Consider the following 25,324-nt stretch of genomic DNA (forward strand, 5'->3'; position numbering starts at 1 on the left):
CTGGGTGAAACAGGGCAAATGCAGTGTGGAAATGCAGTGCTGAGACTGTGTATGTGTGTGTGTGTGTTTCTGGAAATAAGGGGAGAGCAGTGAAGGTCAGGACGCAGAAGACAAGAGCAAACTCAGCAGAAAAACACACAATAAACATCAGAATGGAGAGTGCAGCAACCTTGATTTAAAGAAAATGAGGTGATAATTTAGTCACATCAGATCAAACTAGTCACTTTGTCAGTTCACAGGAAGAAACACACAGCTAACATCACATCACACACACATCCAGCATTTCCTGCGTCCACTCATTCCCATTCATTCCCACCCATACCCATTACTATCCAATCCCATACTCATCCATTCCCACCCATATCCATCCATTCCCACCCATACCCACTCATACCCATCCATATTCATCCATTCCCACTCATACCCATCAATTTCCACCCATACCCATCCATTCCCACCCATTACCACCCATACTGATCCATTCCCATCCATATCCAATTATTCCCACCCATAACCACTCATACCCATCCATACCTATCTATTTCCATCCATACCCATTACCAACCAATCCCACCCATACTCATATATTCCCACCCATAGTTATTAATTCCAACCAATATACATGCATCCCCATACATTCCCATCTATTCTCACCCATGCCCATCAATATCCACCCTGACCAATTCTTTCCTTCCCATACCTATCTTGACCCACCCATACTCATCCATACCAACCCATACCCATGCATTCAGAACTACACCCATACATAACCGTCCATACACATCTATACCCACCCATACCCATTATTCTCCGACCACATTCGTGTATACCAACCCATACCCATCTATCCCCACCCATACCAACCATCCACATCCATACTTATCACGTTTGCTAAATTTATGTATCTCATATCTAAATGTATCTCATAAATACAACCATGAACTGCCAGTGTAGACATTGAGACCACACTTGCAAAGTCAGTAAATTGTACAGGACACAAGCTGAGAGTAACAGAACCGTCACTGAAAGTGAAAGAAGCTTGTGGACTAACCAGCACTAACCAGCTCATCATCCACAGCAGCACTGCCCCACAGTCCAGTCTAAACACTAAACAGCTCATCATCCACAGCAGCACTGCCCCACAGTCCAGTATAAACACTAACCAGCTCATCATCCACAGCAGCACTGCCCCACAGTCCAGTCTAAACACTAACCAGCTCATCATCCACAGCAGCACTGCCCCACAGTCCAGTCTGAACACTAACCAGCTCATCATCCACAGTAGCACTGCCCCACAGTCCAGTCTAAACACTAACCAGCTAATCATCCACAGCAGCACTGCCCCACAGTCCAGTCTAAACACTAACCAGCTCATCACCCACAGCAGCACTGCCCCACAGCCCAGTCTAAACACTAACCAGCTCATCATCCACAGCAGCACTGCCCCACAGTCCAGTCTAAACACTAACCAGCTTATCACCCACAGCAGCACTGCCCCCCAGCCCAGTCTAAACACTAACCAGCTCATCATCCACAGCAGCACTGCCCCACAGTCCAGTCTAAACACTAACCAGCTTATCACCCACAGCAGCACTGCCCCCCAGCCCAGTCTAAACACTAACCAGCTCATCATCCACAGCAGCACTGCCCCACAGTCCAGTCTAAACACTAACCAGCTCATCATCCACAGCAGCACTGCCCCCCAGCCCAGTCTAAACACTAACCAGCTCATCATCCACAGCAGCACTGCCCCACAGTCCAGTCTAAACACTAACCAGCTAATCACCCACAGTAGCATATAAACTGGAACAGTATCTCCTGACTGTCAGAGATCCAAAGCAGAGACATTCTGGCTCAGTGACCACAGTCTGGCCTTAGAAAAGGGCAGACGTAAAACATCCTGGCTGCCCAGAGCAGACAGACTGTGCACTTTCTCCTTCACTGCGAAAAATACAAGCTGACACTAGACATTTTCACTGACAAATTAAAAACAGCTGATTCCAAATTATGAACATTGTTACTTTATTTACTACTGTTGTTGCCACCATTGTTGTTACAGTTATGTTCATTACTGTTGTTTTTTGACATTATTATTGCAGTTCTAATGCTTTGGCAATATTGTCTCATTACAGTCATGGTAATAAATTCACTGTATACCAGAATCTGAATAAGAGAGAGAATGAAAGACAGACAGACAGACAGGGAGGGAAAGGGAGAGAGAGAGAAAGGGAAGTAATGAAGTAGGTCAAAGTGTGGGGGGGTATTGAGGGTAAATTTAGCCCTACATGCACACACACACACACACAGTGATGTCCCTCAGGCTCTCCTGTGTGTGTTGGTGTGTGCAGGTTGGTGGGGGGTTGCGGGGGGTGATGACGACTCAGTTCCGACAGCACAGGTCCCTCAGGGACCCTACTGTGGCTCTGTGTGTGTGTGTGTGTGTGTGTGTGTATGTGTGCATGAGCAAGAGAAAAGTACAAACAAACAGTGGCAGAGACAAGCACCCATCAACTCTGTGTGGGTTTACGTGTGTGTGTGTGTGTGTGTGTGTGTGTGTAAGAGAGACAAGAAGGAAGAAGATAAAAGAGCAGAGATAGAGACAAGGGCTTCCTTCAGTTCAATTCTGTCAAAATAGCTCTACAACACACAGGTTATCAGGGTTTATCCGACCTAGCAACCTAGCAACTGCTGTTAAGTTGTAGACACGCTTTACAGAAGGGTGGTAAAAGACAATAATGTTTTTTTTAACAATACTGCTTCTTTTTTCTGTTGCCGATGTTGAAATCTTGAGTATCACCTGATACAGATCAGGTATATCTGATTTACAAGCTACTGCACTTTCAAATGAGCCGTTTTTAAACGGAAGTGCTTTACTTAAGATTAGCAGGTTATGCTCAAACATCTACGCTCAAATTTGCCATGTGTTAAATCAACACTTGGAGTGTTCAAATTGACACTGTTAAATGTGGGAGTGGGCTCCACACTGGCAAATCTGATGTGCAACCTATTCCTAATCCTACCCATCCATACTCATCCATACCTAAACTCATCCTTACCTATCTATATTCATCCAATCAATACCCACCCATAACCATTCATATCCATACCTATCCATACCCATACCATCCATAATCATTCATACTCATCCATACCCATCTACACTCACCCAATCAATGCCCACCCATAACCATTCATACCCATACCCATCCATACCCATACCGTCCATAACCATTCATACTCATCCATACCCATCTACACTCACCCAATCAATGCCCACCCATAACCATTCATATCCATACCTATCCATTTCCATACCCATCCATACTCATGCATATCCATGCTCATCCATATCCACACCCATCCATACTTATTCCCATCCATACTCACTCATATCCATACCCAACCACACCCATCCATATCCATACCCATCCGTATCCAGACCCATACATATTCTTCTATATATACCATACACATCCACATGCCATCCATGTCCTTGCCCATCTTTACCCTTACCCATTCATCAGCATCCATACTTATCGATATACATGTCCATCTATACCCCTACTCATACATACACATCCATACTCATCTATATTTGTACCCATCCATATTCATCCATATCCATGTCTATCTATACCTCCACCCAACCACATGCATTTATTCTTGTCAAACCTGGCAACAGTTTACAATTTACGTGACGAGCATGGATTAGGTGTGAGCTATATTTGGGGGGAAATTATTTCATATGAGTGTGTGTATGAATATTCTGTGATTTGGCCACAGAATCCCCCCATAAGAAATGCAGATTCTTTTGCACATTTAATTACACAATTACTAACAATTATGTGAGTGATTCCAGCTCCTGTGTGTGTTTATATCTAGAGCAGTTCCCACAGCAGGATTTACTGCTTCAGTTTAATGCTTCAGACCTGCTCATCCTGATCCAGCACTGCCATGCTCAACCAACCAGATGCCAAACGCACAGAGGCTGGGTATAAAACACCTTTTAGCACGGCCGGCTTCGGCCTAACCACCCGTCTCACCATAATCATAACAGTGCAGCGGAGAAAATGAGGTGAAAAATGTGTCGTCTATTTTTGTTCTCCCAGCTCTTCCTTCCTCAGCTAAGAAAAAAGGCCAACAGCTCCTAAATTAGGACAGCGCCCTTGAGTTACAGAGTTACAGAAAATTCCTGCACCAGCAGCAACTTTGCAGGCTTTGTATTGAGGCTCTGTCTCCTGTGACATCCTCATAAAACATGTTTTCATTGTGCTGAATTAATGATGCTTTTATATGTGTTGTTCATGACCTGTAAGAACCATAGTCTGCATTGATTTTACCGTGGTTGTGATGCCACAAGCACTGACACATGACCACCCCCCTGGGACATTTACATAACATTTGTATTGTATGTACAACATGTGTATATATCACAAAACAGCTTCAGCTTGTGTTTCTATAAATGTGTTCATGGATCTGATGTCACAGAAAAACAAACTGAATGTTTTATCCACAACAGTGGAAATTAGATATTAGATTAATTTTTATTATTTTAAGTAATTGTTTATTGTGATCCATACCTATACCCATTCCAATCCATCCATATTCTTAACCATCCATACCAATCCATATCCATAATCATCCATGTTCATCCATATGCTCAGTAATTCATACTCATTCATATCCAAATTCATCCATACTCATCCATATCCATACTCATTCATGTCCATACATATCTATATTCATCCATACTCATCCATATCCATATTCATTGATGTCCTATTAGATTTATTGATACATATCCCTACTCATCTATATCCCTACCATGCATGTTTATCCATATCCATACCCAACCATACTCATCCATATTCCTACCATCCATGTTTATCCATATCCATACTGATCTATATCCCTGCCCATTCACGTTCATCCATATCCATACCCATCCATACTCATCCATATCCTTGCCATCTATACTCTTTCATGCTCAACCATTTCCATCCATATTTATCCATATCATTAATGTCAGCCATATACATACCCATCCATACCCAAACCCATCCATCCACATCCATCCTCATCCATGTTTATCCATATCCATATCCATCCATATGCATCCATTTCCATTAGTCATCCATATACATATTCATCCATACCCAACCCAACCATCCTCATCCATCCTCATCCATATCCATCCATTTTCATCCATATCATTAATGTCATCCATGTACATGTCCATTCATACCCATCCATATCAATACCCATTCATATTCATCCATATCCATCCATATTCATTCATAATAATATGCCATCTGTGGTGCCAACCTGCCTAATTTTAAATAGCTACATAAAACAGTACTGCTAGATATAACAGCTTTTTAAACAGGAAGCTTGACATTATGGAACAATGCAAAACCATAGTGAATTCAAAATGTGCCGTTTTTAACTTCATTGGACTGTTGGACTGAGGTGTGAAACACAAACAGCACTACGCTGCACTTTCTATTTACTCCTATGTGTTAGGGGCCCTTTAATAATCGTTGGCTACAGCTTATTGCTGCAGTGTGTTGTCTCAGTAGGCAGAATGGGGGATTACCATTAACACTTATGTACCAACCAGTTCTCCTGAGTGTTTTTAGCACATGTGAAGTTTACGCTCAGGGAATACAGGGCCATTATCCCAGCCACAGCTGCTGAAGGGACAGGAACCTAAGCACTTAACCACATTTCAAGTGAGTCATACAGTAGAGTGGTGCCATTTGGGGGCATTTTAACATGGCCTTGTTTTCACTCTCTTGGAAAGCATACAACATGAGAAGTCTTGTTAAACCACACTGTAGCTAAGAAAATCTCAATGTTGGACGCTGTCTTAAGGCACAGTATGTCCTTTACAGCGATGAGAGGTCCAAAAAGAAAGGCAGAAATAATTCATACAATAAATGAAGGAATATTTGCATCCTTAACCTACAATGCTATTATTTACAGGTGTTTGTGTAACAAAAGTGACTGTGATCAACCGGGACTATTTGAGCTAGACCCTTAGTTTGGTTAATTTGGGTCACAAATGTCCTAAGAACCTCATAAAAACCTCAGACAGTAACAATGTTTGCTTTGGTAAAAATGTATGTATTAGGTTGGAACAAAAATCTGGACTATCTGGGGGTTCCTGAGGACCAGTTTTGAACCCATTGGTCTAGAACAATGATAATTTGTACTAGAACTCCTATTATTATATTAATAGTATTCTACTATATATCCTAGTATTATGTTAATTTTATTATATATATATATATATATATATATATATATATATATATATATATATATTATATATCTAATGGTGATTAATATGAATTTCTTTTCTATATGTGAGATTGCATGTAGCAGTTTTATAGCAACTCTGTCAGTAACGAGTCCAGGCTTCTAACAACTGACTGAAACCTGCTCACGCTACTACTTACATTCACAGTCACAGTATCTAGAACCACCAGAAGGCCTATAGTGACATTCTTTCACTCAATATTGGTCCCATCCACTGCAAATCAAAATGTAATCGGTTGATTCCTCTGACACTTTAATCTTGTGCTAATGGTTATCCTGACCATTGAGGTCTTCAGTCCAGCTCCTGAAGGACTGATCAATGGGAGAGCCTGCTTGGCTATATCTGCCTAGATACCACAAAATCCTAACTGGACAATATCCATTGGATGTTAGACTTTAACCCTTCTGTTCCCAGACAAAACCTAAATATGAAACAAGAGTAGCACTGGAATATATGAACAGTTTGTTAGGGCTGGGCAATATGGTAAAAATACTATACATTTTCATAATACACAATATTTATCACGATACATGTGATCACTGACTAAATACATCAGTAGCGACAGATTCTTAAAAAATACTATTCAGATACTCTCACATTTTTATACAGTGATTTTTTACAGTGATCTGCTGCACGTAAACCAGTAATTAAAACCAATTACACTGCTTGTAATGAAATATGCAGTTGACCAGTGTTCCCTAAGCCATAACAATATCCTCGATATGCTTAGAAAAACATATTGTGCATCACAATAACAAAATCTATCACAATACTATATAAATATCGTCATTTTGCCCAGCCCTACAAATTCATAAATAACAAGATAGATGGTTACATGGTGGTCTATTTCTCCATTGCTATGAAGTGTTCACTCACAAATCCATATATGGAGACTAAGCTTTGAAAAAGGTGATTTTAAAAGTGTAATGTGATGACAATTAATACATTTACATATTGCTGTATATTATTTCTACAGCAGTCTGGTCTCGCCAATTTACGCTTAACCCCCTAAAAAGCCTATGGCCCTATTACCAATAAATAGCCCTACCAGTTTATACAGAAGTCCCTGTAGTTACCTGCGTAGTTACCCAATAGAGTAATACGCCTTAGTGTGTAATAAGCCTTGGCGTGTTAAGGGGTTAAGTTATATGAAAAATATTAGTGTGGACTGCTTTTTGAGAGACACAGGGAAGGACCCAAGGAGCCAATCCAAAATAATAACCTATTTGCATATTTCAGTTTTAAAGGCATAGGTACGAAAACAGGCTGTTTGATTCAACAGAGAGATTAAAAAAGGTCATTTCTTAAATAATTATGGCTTTTGGTGATTGTAAATGACTGTAAATGATAAAGGAGAGAATTCTAAACTCACGTGACATCGCCAGCGTAGTGTCGGATGCGGAAGTGGCGGTTGAAGTCCATGGTCTTGTCAGTGGGACTCAGCTGAGAGAGAGAAAAGGTTAGACAAATGTGAACACAAGATCATGAATACACAACACATAGACAAACTGTAGCCCATCTGTTGCTGCACACTGCATCAGCCACCCCTCAATCTGATTCATAATTGGTCAGTTGCTGACCACAGGACCACTGTGGTCCAGATATTACTGGAGTACTGTTCCATTCTCAGCACAGCAGTGACACTGACATGGTAGGGGCCTGGATGAATAACGCTCACAGTGCATTAACATATGGACTACAGTCTCTAACTGTCCAACAGCTATGTCTACAAGAGAGGCGTTTCTAATAAAGTGGCTAGTGAATGCTTAATTTCAGCCATCAGACAGACAGCCACCAACCGTGTCCACTAAAGAGTGTTATGGATGTGCTTCAGTAAATCCTTGGCCTCAGAGCTGTGAGCTTATAGCCTCTGAGCTCCAGGATGGACTGTGCTCTGACTCATTACAGTAATATTGTGGAAATATTGCTCTCTGCTGACCGGGCTGCCAAACTGCAGCAGCATCCAATAAAAAGGAGCTGATAAATCAGCAGTACAACGTCTGCAAGCTTCTGGCAGAACTGTGCTTAGATATTTGACCGCCCGTCTTGGCAGAAATGAGTTCAAACAGATTTGTTTGTTTCTGACACTGACCACAGTCTACCTATTTTCGACAGGGTCGAGGTCAAGACTTTGAAAAGGCTATTTCGAAAGCTTACTGTTTACCTGCTTTACGCATTCCACAACCACCTTTGATGTGTGTTTGGGGTCTCTGTCCTGCTGGAACAGCCAAGTGTGTCCAAATTGCAACCTCCTGGCTTAATAATAATGCTGATGGTTTCAGTGGCAGCAATATAGGACCAGAGCATGATGCTACCACCACCATGCTTACAGTACAGTGTTTTTAGGGCTATGTGCCTCACCTTTATTCCTCCAAACATGCCTCTGCCCATTGTAACCAGAACTCCATCATGCTTTTTTCTGACCATAACCCCCCACCCCCTCAGAAGGCTTTTTCTATGTCTGAATAGGTATATGTATATTTCTTTAATTAACTGAAAGGCCAATATTGCCATGATGTTTTTATTTTCTGTCACTTCTTTATACTTCTTTAGAATTGAAGCTCTTTGATGCTGCATTTGAATAATTCACGATTGCTTTTTTTCAAATTGCTGCTGTCTCAACCTACAGTTCAGATTTTTCTGGATTTCGTTCAGGCAGTATAACCATTCTGGCACCCAAACCGGTATGAGCATAGGTCATTAATATGCATTAGTTTATTAATATGTGGATTCTGATTGTCTTTTAATGTGTAAAAATCCTGCAGCTGTAAATAGAGAGTGACACATTGATTATCGACAATGATGACTTTATGAGCAGGTCTTCAATAGGTACTGCTGAGGTTTATAAAACCAACCCTGTGGGTTCTTTTTTCTTTTCTAAATACAGGTAACTGTGCTTTTAAAAATCATAATCATTGAAACATACAGGTTTGAATGCATAATTGTTCTGTATGTATCTACTGTTGGGGTGTGTGTGTGTGTGTGTGTGTGTGTTTGCACCCATACCTTGCGGGACGTATAGTGAACATGTTGTCCGAGTTTGTGGTTCATGCTGTCCAGGCAGACGGTGTCTGTAACCTTTCCTGCAGTCAGACATGCGTCATCCAGGATGGAGATGATGCCTTTATGGGGCTGCTCCACCAGATCCACAATGATCTGGTTATTGAAGTAGTCGATCTGTTCAGGGGGTTCAGGCAAATGAGACATTTGAGCATGGAAATGCATTTGGAAATTACATTTAATGAGCAACTACACATGCGACTTTTTAATTTCCTTTTTATTTACAGTACTGTGTAAAAGTTTTAGGCGCCTGTGAAAATTAGAATGAAACAGCTCCTCACTTGGGCAGTATGTGCTTATTTGCTCAGTACAACACTAATATTAAAATAAATACAACTAACATTAATTAAAAAAGTAGTCATTTTTGTTCATTAAAACACATCCAAAGCTCTCCTCATGGCATTCACATAGTATTAGTTCTAGTTATCATCCGACACCTGGTTTAAACACATCCACACTGTGCTGGCTGGGACCAGTTCACAAAATCTTAACTACTTTCTTTAGAATTAGAAATCCTTGTTCCTTTTTACTGTATTTATATTTGCCTGCATCAGTTCTAATGTTATCGGGTTTTTTTAAAAAGCAAAAATCTTTTATTTCTGAGAGAAATGGTTTTAAATAATGTGCATAGGTGTGCTTATGACCTGATTATTATTATACAAAACTCATTTAATCCATTCCTAAAAAAAATACTATATGAGGGTACGCCTATTTTAAAGTTATGTCTATACATATATTCTTTGTTTTATTTAAAAACAAACCTTCTGTATATGTATTTTATCTTTTTTGAAAGGCATTATGGTTTAAATTAAGGTTAAAGGTCTATGTTATTTTTGTGACCCTGTTTACACACCCTGTTTTAGTGTATGTCTGTGTTTGTGTGTGTGTCTATTGCTCACATGCTGCCAGGTGATGCCCTCTCTGTGATACTCCTCTTGCTCCTGTTTCAGGATGAGCTCAATAAAGAGCTGCTGTAGTTTCTCATTGCAGTAGTTAATACAGAACTGCTCGAAACTGGAGGTGAAAAAAGAAAACACAGGAAATGGCTGCTGTAGAAACACTTAATGCTTTAATATCGTCTTTGTTATTATCTGTTAAACAAACAGACTTTTCATATCTCCATTGACAGTAACTATAAGAAACAATAAGCCCTTTTGTAACTTGAAATGCAAGTGCTGGTACTGACCTGTTATTGTCGAATATCTCGAAGCCGTAAATGTCCAGCACTCCTATGACCGTGTTTTTTCCATGCAGCGCTGGATTGTAGTCCTTCACTTCGATCACACTATTGATTCGGCCCACGATCCACGCAAACAATCGCTCATACAAGGCCTTCAGACACAGACACTGAGAGTTAGAGACACTTTAACTTCACACAACACCTACTGCCTAATTTCCCCAGCACACAAAAAGAACTCCAATGCAAACGGAAAGACACATGCTAGTCTGAGCTCATGTCGAAACATTTCCTGTTTCAAGAAAAAGACAGACAACACCATACCTATCAAACTTACCCTAGGGGGGGAACAATACACTGAGCCAGAGATCTGAACATTTTGAAGAAGAAATGCAGGCTATCCATGTTGTTTTAGAATCTACAAAAGAGACTAGAGCTGGGATACGGGAGTATTGTGGTGCTGGGGTGGGTTGTTGACTGATGATGGGTGCAGACATTGGTGTTCAAACATAATAATAAAAACCTTTTTATCACAATGTTTATGCATTGTGATATGATGCGATGCCCTGTTACAGCTACCCTGATGAAAATAGAGAGATGGCTGATGGAAAGCCTGTAGAGTTTGGTAATAACAGTGAACTACTGCTGCTACAAGAGCTTAGCAGATGTATTAGCCTGCTCATTTAAATGCCAGAATACCAGATCAGTCCTTACTTTTTCATTAAGAAGTCGGGCCTAAGTGTAACCATAGAAACGGATGTAGTGTAGCCACAAAAATGGGTTTAGCCCACTGACAAGGTAACTTCCCCCTTAAGACGGATGGATGATACATGAACACTGTTCTGATTGGCTGTCCTGTATTGTGCCTCATTCAAAAAGCACTCAGAGTTGAAGCACTGTTGAAAGCTGCAGTTTGAAAGGGCAGGGCTAAACTGTGGTAGGCTGAATAGAAGCGGATATGTAAATGAAACAGAGAAACAGTTCATTCAAAGTAGGCTGTTTTTACAGCTTAGGTTCTCTGTATGGACTGTGTGAAGAGATATATTTTAAAACCAATATTTCCATGCTATTTCAATAATTTCAATAAAATGAGGGAAAATCCGGTTTCTATGATAGGGCCCGTTAATGTAAACATTTTCAGACACTATGTGTCAAATCAAGATACTGTTGCATTGTGCCAAATTTCCTGAATTGTTAAAGCCCTATTCACCATGCGTTCGATGCTTGTTATTTATTAATAGTTCTTTAAAAAATCTATAATGCTGGGTGATATCAATATATACTGGTAAATGTACTGGTATAGCCGTCATGAGCCTCTCAGGTGATCTGTGATATGTGACAGTTACACAGTACCTTAGCGAAAGCGTCTCGTCCGTAGCTTGCTTCTTGCTCACTGTGACCCTTTTCAATGACCTCTCCACCCCCAGTGGCCACAGTGCGGAACAGCAGGGCCTTATTAACACTGTCTGGTTCAGTGGTGGTCAGCTCGGCAATGTGCTGGATTGCATCTCCTCCTGCTAGTTGGACACTCTCTCCGTCACTCTCAAACTGCAGATTCCCCTGAAATCAACAACGAAAGAGAGTATATGGAGAACAGAGTAAGCAATCCAGAGGGTTAAGGGTGTGTTTAAGGGTGTGTAGTTCGGCTCCCAAGCAAGAAAAAGATACGTCGTTACAGTTTCGTCCTTTTGCTTTTTTTGCTTTGCGTTCATAGTGGCATATTTGCAGTTGAAGCCAAATTAGTCAAAGCACAGCAGTCATAGCTGGCAAACATCAGGTTGTAGGTGTAAACTTCAACAGGTCGTTGGTTGAAGCAAGTGAGTAATATCTCTCACTGGAGAAGCAGAGCTCGGGCGGATAGATCACTGGCTGCTTGTGGAAAATAAACTTAAATCACATTGTCCTATCATCAGTATTAAATCACATTTTTGATAATGTACATATGCAATATTGTTTATTGCCATGGAACGACGTACGCTAGAGCTGTAAAATTTTTAAGCTGTACTTTACATTTACAGCATTTAGCTGACACTCTTATCCAGAGCAACTTACAAGGTAACTCGTATTACAGTGGTGGGCCAATGTAGTGTTAGGAGTCTTGCCCAAGGGCTCTTATTGGTGAAGCGCAGCATAGCCACCCAGACCAGAAATCAAACCCCAGTCTCCCACAGGTGTGGTAGCTCACTGGCAGGTAGTGGTGTTATCTGTTGCACCACAGCAACCAGTACTTTACTAAGAGAACTACACTAATGAATGCGGTTCTAATGGTAACTAGTTTGGAAAAACTGTAAAGTGTGTGTCATGGGACACAGCTTCGCTAAACGAAAGTGTCAGACAGACGTTGTCAAACCACAGAAAAGTGGGCAGGCCTGCATTAGGACCGCTGCCTTAACTCTAGCTGCAAGAACGCCCTGAGTTTGGTTTGTTTTGATGCCTTATTTTGTTCATACCTTAAAAGAACCGCATGCCAGAGTTCTAAAAGGCAGGGTTCAGGGTTTTAATCGAACCAAGGCTGACAAGTATAAACACATTCTAAGTTGACAGTGTATGGTGCCTGAGCCATTGGCATTAATGAAAGGAAAGGAAAAGGCATTCGTTTGGTTAATACAAAACCCCCTTTTAGTTGTGTTTTATTTCACCTATTAAAAAAAAACATTTGATGGGTCTCCAGACAAACACTACCTCTACATGTACGTCCTAGCATGAAAAATAACAAAAAAAAACCCTGGTACGCAGTGTTAGATTGAGACACTGTAAAGCTCACAGTTTGCAGTTTGCCCACTCCTCAAAGCTAAATCATTTCCATACCTTTATTCGTTTTTAATACCACTTGGATATTTGAGATTACATAAGTAAATACATACTCTATGCAGTCAGTACAGTGCAAACTGTGTAAAAACTGTGTGAATCACTGCTTCATCAGATTCAGGATTTTCCTGAGGAACAGCTGGATATCTGCATCAGTGAGCGCAGGTTGTTGTTGACGGTTTGTACAGTAAGAGCTGACTTTCATTCTAGGTCTGCTGTTACTGACCAGGTGGAGGATGGTGCTGAGGATTTTATAGATGGAGCTGATCTCCCCCTCAGTAAAGCCGATCACCTTCAGTGCGCTCATAACCGCTTTGTGACAGGAACGGTCATCTGAGGATGCCTGAGTGTGCAAGGTAGACAGAGAGAGAGAGAGTTTAAAACACTGAAATTAAGTGTTTCTATGATTAAATAATTTGATATTCTTAAGTAAATGTGCTGTGTTTTTTTATTTTGCTTCATGTTGCATTGTCTTTATTTTGTTTTTTCTTTTACTTTATATCTTGTAAACCTAATCATCCTGTAAAGCACTTGTTTTTGAAACCTGTTTTATTTGCCACATTTACAGTAGTACATACAGAGTACAACTAGTGGTAAATTGATTAAATGGTTGTCTGGTCACATAATAATAATAATAATAATAATAATAATAATAATAATAATGAATGAATTCTCAAAAATAAAATAAAAAATAAAAAAATATATATAATAAAATATACATACAAAATACAGAAAATAGAAATGGGAGGTATGCAAAAGTGCAGTGTACAAATAATATTCATAAATGACCACTTCTATTACTATTACTACTACTACTTATTATTAGTAGTAGTGGTAGTAGTAGTAGTAGTAGTAACAATATAACTATATTATTATATAATATAATAAGATTTAAAATTAGTAGTATTAGTATGGTTATTATTATACACAGTAGCTCTTGTTACTGTAAAGGTGAGTGAAAAGCTTACTGCAGTGACAGAGGCTCCCTGTCGGGTGTAGATGTAGTCTGTAGGATCTTTGGTCAAGTGCAGGGACTTCAGCAAGTCATCATTGCCTCCACGCAGTAACTGCACACACACACACAAACACTCACACACCTTAATCACTGACAGCATCTCGACTTCGTGAAGCATGTCTGATCCCCCACAGTGAACTCAGCCCAGCTTTTATTAACTCTCTCCACATTCCGCCACCGATTTACTGCATAAGGCACATAGAGCGTAAGCGATCGTCTGACCCTCATATCTCACTTTTTATTCTGAATGAAAATCAGTAAATCTCACCTGGTAAAAGGAGTGGAAGTTCCTCTCTCCCTCCTGCTGCTGCACAACTCTTGACTTGAGAGGAAAAGACAGAAGCAGTTGGAGAACAGAGCATTAACCGGCAGGCATCAGACATCAACTTGACATCAGAAAGAGAATCGGGTTAAAAAAGAGAATCGGGTTCACGTCCAAACCCACTGTAGTACAGAATTTGAGTTTTGGTCTGAATCCAAAGTCACATCTCTATCAAAAACCAACCCTGGGTTGACACCGAGCTTTAACATTAGACAGACGATGAGCTTTGGTTACTTACCAATAACATATCAACATCTAGCAAATGTGAAAATTTAATTTTATGTGGGTGTTAATGTTAAATGTTGAAATTTGACATCAATTTGACATCAAGATGGCAGAATGTCAATATGACAATATGATGATGAGGAAGACGCTGGATTTTGGTTAGTTAGCTTCACAGCTTCGAGCCTACAAACATCAACGTCAGCTGTTTCCACTATTCTACGTCAAGTTGGCGCTTGTGTTTGGTGGTGTCTCCACATCGAATTTTAGTCACCTGACGTCACAACCTGCATTCAACCATATAACCACATCTACTGATGTTGGTGGGCAGTTGGGTAGCTGTTTGTAGATTGGAAAAAAGTGCTGTACCGAATGCAGTTCATTTAAATGTGTCCATCGCTTCCACAGCAACAACATATACATTACATACATTATCTAAAGTGATAACAGCACATTTGCAATTACATATCCTCTGTATCTCACTGTCGGATTAGATTCTGCCCTATTGCCCCCAACTCCAAAAACAGCTATTCACATTGAGCAAAAATGGACAGGATCAGTGGCAGATGGCTTCCATATGAATCCAGTAGGATTTGGAAGTGGAATTTTGTATTTATGCTTTAAATAAATTCATTCGCACCTGCAAGTGTGAGACCGGGTGCAGTTCACACACGTGGTTATTTACTGCTCATCTCTCACTCGCTGCTTCAGCGCCGCTGCATTAAAGCTCACTCCCAAAATAGCTCACTTCCAGCTTAGTCGCAGAACAGAGGTCAGATATAGAGCAGATGCATCACATATGCTATGACTTTCTACATCCGAGGCTTTAACTCTGGTTAATTATAGATACACTGGCCACTTCATTACAAACTCACACAGACCCCCTTCTCAAGCTAGCAGCCATAACTGTAGTCATAAACTGTGCAGTGATGGATGGGGGAAAGGTGGGCGGATAAACTGCGCTGAAGCAGGTGGGCTAGAGTGTGTAACTGTGAAGCTATAAGGTCGTAAACCTAATTAATTGGCAAAGTGGCAGTACAAGGTAGGGGTTTCTAATAAAGTGGCCAGTGACTGGAAGCAGAAGCTAGGGGTTTCTAATAAAGTGGCCAGTGAGTAGAAGCACAAGGTAGGGGTTTCTAATAAAGTGGCCAGTCAGTAAAAACACAAGGTAGGAGTTTCTGATAAAGTGGCCAGTAAGTGGCAGTACAAGGTAGGAATTTCTAATAAAGTGGCCAGTGAGTGGCAGTACGAGGTAGGAGTTGTTAGATAAAGTGGCCAATGTGTGGAGGTGCAAGGTTGGAGTTTCTAATAAATTGGCCAGTAAGTGGCAGCATAAGGATGGTGTTTCTAATAAAGTGTCCAGTGAGTGGAATCACAAGGTAGGGGTTTCTAATAAAGTGGCTCGTGTGTGGAAGTGCAAGGTAGGGGTTTCTAATAAATTGGCCAGTGAGTGGCAGCACAGGGTATGGGGTTTCTAATAAAGTGACCAGTGAGTGGAATTGCAAGGTAGGGGTTTCTAATTAAGTGGCCAGTGAGTGGAATTGCAAGGTAGGGGTTTCTAATAAAGTGGCCAGTGAGTGGAATTGCAAGGTAGGGTTTTCTAAAACAGTGGCCAGTGAGTTGAAGCACAAGGTAGAGGTTTCTGATAAAGTGGCCAGTGAGAAGTACAATGTAAGGGTTTCTAATAAAGTGGCCAGTGAATGGAATCACATGGTAGGTGTTTCTAATAAAGTAGCCAGTGAGTTGAAGTACAAGGGAGGTGTTTCTAATAAAGTGGCCAGGGATCAAAAGCACAAAGCAGGTGTTTCCAATAAACTGGGAAGTAAGTAGGAGCACAAGGTAGTGAATGATTGATCAAAATACCCAGCCGGAAAATAAGGCCAATTTAGCTCCCTAGCACTATTAGATATGAAGATGATGATGCTTAGCCCCTGCTGAACCATTCAAATCAGGTGTTACATCGCTAAAATCTACCATATTCTTCATGTTTTGTCCAGCTCTTTTCCTGAGGCAAGAACTCTCACCTTCTCCAGCAGGTAGTTGTTGATGTGCCCTCCAGTAGGGTCTCCATTGAAGTTGAAGTTAATGTCCATGTACTTCCCGAAACGACTGGAGTTGTCATTGCGGTTTGTCTTGGCGTTTCCAAAAGCCTCCAACACACAATTGGATTTAAGGAGCACATTCTTTACACTGTGGAGCAGAAAGAATCCATCAGGCAATAAAGCTTGAGGTTAAGTTGGTCCTGTACTCTGAAGCTTCTTACCACAAGGCTGGAATTTCTCCCATTTATTTCCAATGTAAGCTTTTTACTATGCAGCTAAAGCTTTTCAATAATATAAACCCAAGTTTGTGGCAGATCAATATAAAGACTCTGAAAAGTTAGAGACATGCTAGATCTATCATGCTAGAATGATAAACAGAACAGTGTATGATCCTAAATTGACTGTAGACTCTGTAGAACCTCAAGAATGAAGGCATCCTAACATAAACACCCAGAATGCCTCATGTGCTCTCAAAGTGAAGATCGACTCTCGAGGCTGAAAATGATTTTGAAATAGTTTTACATGGATAATTCTGTTCAATTCTTTATCATTTCATAACTTCTTTTAGTTTCCACATTTATTATTATATATTTATTGTTTTGTTAAGATTAAAAATCACACTGCATAAGTTGTATATTACTGAATACAAAAGAACAAAAATGATTAATAGTGAACATTAATGTGTGAACATTTGAATAGTACTGAATACAGACTATTCAGTATTTTAAGCTGAGTAAGATATTGGCCATTGTTCAACAATAACACATCTTTCCAAAGTGAAACTGAAAAAGAAGACAGAAGTTGGATATGAGGAAAACAAGCACATACAGAAAAAGCTTAGAGTGGAATAAATTGGCCTTTAGTGAAAGTGCCACATAAATGAATACAGATTTGACCCAATTTTTGGGTTTTAGTGTAATAACATATAGAGGACACAAAAATAACTGACCCCCGTATGAAACATTCACACCTACTGTCCATTTTATCAGACACACACAAAAGATACAGGTTAGATGTAAAGTTAGAGACTGAAGCCCGTCTGTCATTGCACAATGCATCAGCCACCTCTTACCCCATCCATCAGCTGAAAGAGACCACTATTGGACCATCATTAATCTGCAGCTTGTGTATCTGATAAAATGGCTAGTGCTGGTGCTCCCCCCAGCCCCTCGGAGACACATAACATAAAGGCCTTAGAGCTCAATAAAGTTCTTTATTGCATTGGTTGCTCTCACCTCTCGACCTCTAATCTCTGGCTGGGGTTAGTGATGGCAGCAATGTACTGCATGATGTATTTACTGGCTTCTGTCTTTCCTGCTCCGCTCTCACCTGTAAAGCACACAGGTCACTGTAAAAGAGCCTCATTCACAACTGGTCACTAGTATAGAGCTGGTCACTAGTATAGTATTTTTAATTCTACATAGGAGAAGGGCATGTGTTTTGATGTTTAGAGATGCATAGAATAGGGTAAACAGAACAAAATGGACACTGGGGACACATGGGCGCCCATTGTAGTAAGGATGTTGTGGCCAGGAGGCGGCAAAAAGGCCACAAGTATGATAATATTTCATTTTTATCAAACCACAAAGAATTAGACTTAAGTCACACAAGACTCCAAATGCAGTTAAATGGAGTTCGGGAGGAGGAACATGCCTAAAGATCCTCCTCCGCTCAATCTAACGTTCTATAAATTCTTGCTTTTAGCTTTTGTGTCCCATGATGAATTTTCCACACCCTGCCACCACGTCGCCTCCTCCCTCTAACTCAGTCATATCTCTCAGTCCTAGCTCCATTTATCAAGGGGGATCTGGGAGTGGAAGTTGCCTGAACTCCCTCTTACAATCACTCTCCTTCCACACCATTAATCATATGCTGATGGCCTGGCCCAAACCAGCAAACCCAACCATTAGAAAATGTTAACTGGAATTAAGCAAAAAAAGACATGCAAACAAAAAATATTCAAATGCTTGTCTAAGGTACAGTGCATCATTTTAGACCAATCAGAACGAATTCACCTTTATTTATATCTAACTGCCCTGTTTGTCTGCTCTTCTGTCTGGCTGAGAAGTACTGACAGTACTGCTATTCAGAAGGGAGCTCTAAATAGATCTGCTTAAAAAAGGAAAGAAGAAGTTTGACAGCACAGTTGACAGGAACATACGCAATGAAGTAAACCAAAAGCCATGCAAAGATGAAGTAATGAGGAAGGACAAATGAAGCCTTCAGGTCCGAGACATACACAGAAGAAAAGTCTGAAGTCTATAGTGGGTGATGTGAGTATTTACACCGTCTGTCAGACGATTAGAGACGCCTCGTTTTCCTTGCCTGGGTTGGTTCAATCCCATATATGTACATATCATATATCTTTCAATATTTGTGGACACCCTAATGAATTTCTAATGAATACATTCAGCTAATTTAAATGTCACCCATTGCTGACATAGATGTGCAAATGCACACACACAGCATATCTACTCCCTTGAGAGAAGTGCTTCCTATAGAATAGGACTCTCTAAAGCAGATAATCATGAACCTATTGGCACTGTGCCAAATGCCAGGCTTGGGCTAGAGGGGTGTAAAGCCCCCGGCTGTGAAGCAGTGGAACTGTGTTCTCTAGTATGATGGTGCTCCATTCAATATTTTTGGAATGAGTAAGAGATGAGATGGGGTGGTGATCATCGAACATCCTGAAAATGAGCAGGTGTCTCAATACTTTTATATATATAAAAGCTTCTATCTGTGCTTTTAAGAATAGTTAATATATATATATATATATATATATATATATATATATATATATATATATATATATATAAAATATATATAATATTATATATATATATATATATATATATATATATATATATAGGCAGAATTTCCTCTGCATACAAAGAAGAACACTTTGATGAAGATGAAGCTGAGAGCTGAAGATCAATACATCCAAAGCATATTCCGCTGCTTTATTATTACTAAAGCCCTTATTACTAAAAGGGATTTGACATAGACATCTAAAAATAACAACAGCAAAGTGTCTAATTTCCATGTCTTTCATGGTGCATATTTTAATATAATCCAAACAATTCATAATGCATATTGTTCAAAACCAAAAGAAATACATTAATGGCCTTGATCAGGCTGTGTTTGCTGCTGGACCTCACCCGATATGACAATGCAGGTGTCTTTTGCCCGCCTCTTCATTGCCTTGTAGGCCGCATCGGCCACAGCGTACAGGTGAGGAGGGTTTTCATACAGCTCTCTTCCTCTATACGCATCGATTGTATTTTTACCATAAATATCCATCTGCCTGTAGGGGTTCATCGACACCACCACTTCTCCAATGTATGTGTAGATCCGTCCGTTCTCGAACCTGGAAGAACAGCAGTCAGTCATCGTGAGTGACGGCACTTATGCATGGTACGATCAGCAGCACATATCTCATCTAGACAGTGTCTATTTATGTCTGTGTCTGAAATGAGGGTACAAGGCTAGAAAGTAAGGGTGTGACAGTATACAAAAGTCACAGTTCTGTCCACACTGCGGCTTGGACTTGGACTTGGGTTCGGTACGAGTTCAGTACAACAGGAAAAACCAAGGCAAAAAAAGAGAGACAAGGGAGCAGGGCTTGCACTTGTGAAATTACCGTATTTACCCTAATACCCTAACCTTTGCACCCCTACTAGCAAGTAAAACTCATAGATTAGCAAACAATGCTAGTTAATTTGTAAAAAGAAACAGCAGCATAGCTAAATGTAAGGCCCAAGATGCCCGCAAATGCTGTTAGCTATGTGACGTAACTCATGGTTATTTAAACAAGAATGTGAGCTAATTGCTGATGTGCTGTAGGAGCTTCCAGTACCTGTTAAGAACACAGCAGACACTGCAGCTCTTTCGTGATTAAAAAGAAGAACTGGAGTCATCAATTTAAAACAGTGAACCTTTTCTTTTAGCAATTAGCAATTGTTCACCCCTTGTTCAGCCCATACAGTTCATATATGAAAACTAAGCTGAAAGGGTATCCCATTTATTACTCATTAATAATTAGAAAAACCCCATAATTTACATGTATCCACCTGTTCAGCCTAACAGCTTAGCTCTATGTATTCATATTGAAGTCATGAGAAGTGTTTCAGCCTTATTGTTGAATGAGACTCAATACAGGGCAGTCAATCAGAACAGAGCTCACTTACATACATAAAGAAATATATAAAAAGGAATTCCCACAAACAGCATTAGTGGACTGTAGGGTATAGGCCTAAATTACAGTCACTGCATGACCACAACTGGCTCTGATTAGCAGCATTATCGAAAGTCCACCTGCACCGTTTAACAGAGCGCTTGCCGGTTTTCAACCTCGCCCAAAAATCTTCACTGGGCTTCAGCACAGCCAACCAGAGGGCAGTGAATATGTCTGGAAGTCTCTCCACCACAAATGAAAGCCTAGTTTGTCATGCAAAGGTTCATAACATTTGTGTGACCCTGCAGGTCAGCCACAGCGTGCTGTTTACCGCTGCACAGAGGTGAACGTGCTCAGTGTGGAAAGCAGCCGTGTTCAGACGGTGGAGCGTATCGGTGGAGTCGGATCCGCTGGGAATCCGCCTGTGGTGAGCTTTACCACTAAAGACTAGGACCTCCTGAGCTTCATTCATCCTCACTCAGTCCATGTAAACATAAGCAACATTGGCGAGCGCCTGGAACAACACATCTAGTAGAAACATAGCATCGTATTTCTACAGTAGGAAAGGGCAGTAGCCTCAGCTATTGATTACAACACGACTAGACGCTGTTTAACGCTACTATTCACGCTTCTGTGATATGATGACATTTCATCATACATTTACATCAGCATTTTGATTTGGTTTATACAGAGAACACTAATGACACCCACAGTGACTTTATAAGCAGGAATCCTTTGCCACACATTTCACATGGCATACCGAGGTTTAATAATCTGGTCAGTTCATTTGAATAAGTCTTTTACATAATTCTGAGATGAATGGCAAAAAGGCGACGAGGAGAGTTCTAATAGATGTGTGCACTCTCAATCAACGTAGTCTCACACTCATTACTGTAAATATGTTTTAGAGCAGAATAAACAAAAGCCATAGTCTTTAGATATTTAAGCTGTAGAGTACCACGTAGCATTGCGCATATCTCACAGTGTCATAGCCTTCACCCACCCATATGCAACAGGAAGTGATACGAGGGTGGGAAGTGAGAACAGGAAGTGCAAAGAGCGGCTCAAGATGACTCGCTTTCTGTACTTCATAAATTTCAAATGACTGTGTGAGACTGGCCACTCCAAACACTCCAACACTGTGTTAACCTGTCTTTCTGATCATGTCCATTGATTTTTAGCTCCTGAAAGGGTCTAATTTGACCACTTACACTCTAAAGGTCTGTATCTCAGGCCTCACTTCAGTACACATGTTTTATAGTAGTTACTGAATAATACGCTGGAATAAGTTTGAAGTTGAAATTCCATCTAATGTTTTCAACATTTCTTTGAATTTAAAGGCTGAGATGTAAAGAATTCACTCAGAGTGGTTAAAAGTGAAACAGTGGATTATACAGAATTATGTCCTAAATAAAACCACCAGTGAACTTACCAGTGAAAGTTTTTTTTTTTATTATTCAGGTACTGTTGATGATGGTGAAATTGCGGTAAATCTGAAAGTATTGCCTGTTTTGCACACTGGTTTGTCATACAACGCCCTGCAAAAGCTTCTCAAAGCTATGGTAAACAATGTCTAAAGCATCAGGCAGGATTTTCGTAACCTTTTAGAGTGATCACAACTTTCGGTGAGAGAGCTTTTAGGAGACCGGAGCAAAAACGGGGCTATTTCTGCAATTCAGTCCTTGGTTCTCTATCTCTATTTCGAACCGGGAAACAGCACATAAACAGGAATACAATGCTCACATCAGTCATGTTTTAGCATTTTAACTCAGGTTTGTGTGGATTTAATATCTAAGTGGATCTTCACGCTGGTCCAAATCAGACCAGAGAACCTTGAACCAGTCTGCATCAGCGACCTCTAAGTGATCATGGGTCAGTGCTTTGAAAGTGGAGGTACCGCGCGGGCTCGCCTGGAACGGAGATCACTGCAGTACAGTGCATTACTTGCGGCACAGGACGAAACCAGTGTCCCCACTGCCATGAGATCTTCTCAGATTTATTTTTGGTACATAAAAAAATAAGCTAAATAAAATGAAAAACTCTTCTCTTCTATTTTATTTAAAGTAGAGAAAAGCTACTTTTCTATTATATGATCCCCTTAAACACTTTTCGGTAACATATATTTACAGTGTTTCGCTCAACTGTTCCCCCGGTTTGAGAACAAATGAAAGTACATTTTAACTGTGACATAAAATAAACTGGGCAACAGCTTGTGGTATTCGCAGTGTTTGGAGCCATAACATCTGGAATGACCATGTCCAGAGTCTCTGTATAACACTATTGTCATATATTGGGGTGTTATATGTAGATAAAGCAGAAGGTCCTTGTTGTGGTGTGATCACATGAGGCTTTGTCACAATTCTGGCCGAGAAAATCTATACATGACAAAAGCCTGTTTGATTTTAGAGCAAGGTTCCGTTTCTGAACATGCCTTGCAAGTGCAAAAATATCAGACAAAAAACAAGGTGTGAAACAACGTATGTGTTTCTGACACCACGCTCATAAACAGACAGAAGAAGAAGTCACCTGATCCGCCCATGACGTCACCAAGAGATCATCAAACGGCAGTGGAGGGAAAAGAAGAACTAATTATCATTCGATTGCGTCACTGTCTCTTAAGCAGAAACAGAAATCCACGCTGAAAATATCACAGCTGATGTTTCTTATCTTGTACTTTTACAGCATCAAATAATTGCAGAGAACAAAGAAAGGGAGAGAAGCTCAACACTCGGCTGCAGCTGTAAGTCACTGAAATTCATAAGACGGCCACAAAGCGGAAAGTCAGAGACGAAATGACTCACATATCTTTCACCCCATCCAAACCAAACTGGGAGTGGTCAAGGCCAGAAATTACCACCTTAAGTGTTACTTGAATGTAAAATTAACTGGCAGAGCTCATCTTTCACAATCACATCATCATTAAGTTCAGCAACAAAGCTGTTAACCAACACCCTTGGCCTAAACATCGCAGTAACTAAAGCCAAGAAAAGCCTATATGAAGTCATCCCTTCGTTTCAGCCAATCAGAAAGCGTTGTGAGGTGCTATAAGGGCTAGGTCAGCTTTAGCATAAGCCTAATAACTAATATCCATTCCTAGCACTTGTACAAGTGGACTATTACTTTCTCCACTGACACAGTTACATGTACTATAGCACGTGTGCTGCATTTACACTTCTTCACATTAAAAGATTAAAGGTTACGTCTACTTGAACATTTTTCCACTCAGTTCAACTTGAGCCATTAAGTTCTTATTTTTCATTTTTACTTTTTTCATTTTTAGGAGATTAATTCCTTTCCGATGTGTTGGTTTAGCATCTGATCCACCTAATGATCCCAAAATGAGATGTATAGAGTCTGACACCCTATGCCGATAGATGCTGGATGGACTAGGAACCTCCTCTGCAGTTCTACCAAGACCTCAGGTTGTTTTTCTTGTCAGTATTGAGTCAGTTTGAGTCATTATTTCAATGAAGCATCAACACTCGAGCTGGATTATGGGGTTTACCCCACTCTACCCACCTCTGTACAGCTCAACAGCAGTGCCGGCATGCTTTGCTCTTTCTCTTTCAGTCTTACCTAAACTTCAGGTTGTCCAGGAACTGCTCCATGGTCACTTCGTCCAGGAGCACAAAGTCAGACTTGCCACACTCGAAGCCCTGCAGCTCCGCCATCCTTGCTTACGGCCTGCCTGAGGGACCACGGATGGAGAGGGGAGCGGAAGAGAACAGGAAAGAGAAACAGAGAGAGAGAGACAGAGAAGTGAAGCGTAGTGTCAGAGCCGGTAGAGAAGGCAGAAGAAGACTGAAAGTGGGTGTGGTCTAAAAGCCTTAGTATGGTTCATCTGGGGCTGTACTTAGGGCTGTGAGGGCTGTGGTCTACAGGCTCTGGCACGTCATCCTGTTCATGAGTGTGTGTGTGTGTGTGTGTGTGTGTGTATATATATATATATATATATATATATATATATATATATATATATAGAGAGAGAGAGAGAGAGAGAGAGAGAGAGCATGTGCTTTGAGCACTCCTCTTATTGTTCTGCATTTTCCTTTACAATGTTCAGACCAAACTATCTTAAAAATAAAAAGGTAATTTGGTCCAAAGCCACAGAAGAACCATTTTTGGTACCTTAAAGGACCTTTAATTGCATGAGTATTAGGAGAACTGCGTAAGATGTGCGAG

At 40.5% G+C, this 25,324-nt stretch overlaps 1 protein-coding gene across 1 annotated transcript in view; it reads right to left on the reverse strand.

Moving 5' to 3' along the window:
• myo1g (myosin IG) overlaps positions 1 to 24,890 on the reverse strand; it is a 77,050-nt gene extending 52,160 nt beyond the window's left edge. The window contains exons 1-12 of the mRNA XM_072674680.1: positions 24,719 to 24,890; positions 20,122 to 20,335; positions 18,204 to 18,292; positions 16,951 to 17,116; positions 14,651 to 14,704; positions 14,336 to 14,434; positions 13,594 to 13,710; positions 11,913 to 12,119; positions 10,569 to 10,714; positions 10,282 to 10,396; positions 9,329 to 9,499; positions 7,695 to 7,765 (exon numbers count right to left, since the gene is read on the reverse strand). Coding sequence (XP_072530781.1) covers positions 7,695 to 7,765; positions 9,329 to 9,499; positions 10,282 to 10,396; positions 10,569 to 10,714; positions 11,913 to 12,119; positions 13,594 to 13,710; positions 14,336 to 14,434; positions 14,651 to 14,704; positions 16,951 to 17,116; positions 18,204 to 18,292; positions 20,122 to 20,335; positions 24,719 to 24,813 — 1,544 coding nt within the window. The 5' untranslated portion in view covers positions 24,814 to 24,890. The remainder of the gene's footprint in view (positions 1 to 7,694; positions 7,766 to 9,328; positions 9,500 to 10,281; positions 10,397 to 10,568; positions 10,715 to 11,912; positions 12,120 to 13,593; positions 13,711 to 14,335; positions 14,435 to 14,650; positions 14,705 to 16,950; positions 17,117 to 18,203; positions 18,293 to 20,121; positions 20,336 to 24,718) is intronic.
• Between the last annotated feature and the right edge of the window lie 434 nt (positions 24,891 to 25,324).

The sequence above is a fragment of the Salminus brasiliensis genome, chromosome 3 (genome assembly GCF_030463535.1).
Source record: "Salminus brasiliensis chromosome 3, fSalBra1.hap2, whole genome shotgun sequence".
Taxonomy (NCBI): Eukaryota; Metazoa; Chordata; class Actinopteri; order Characiformes; family Bryconidae; genus Salminus; species Salminus brasiliensis.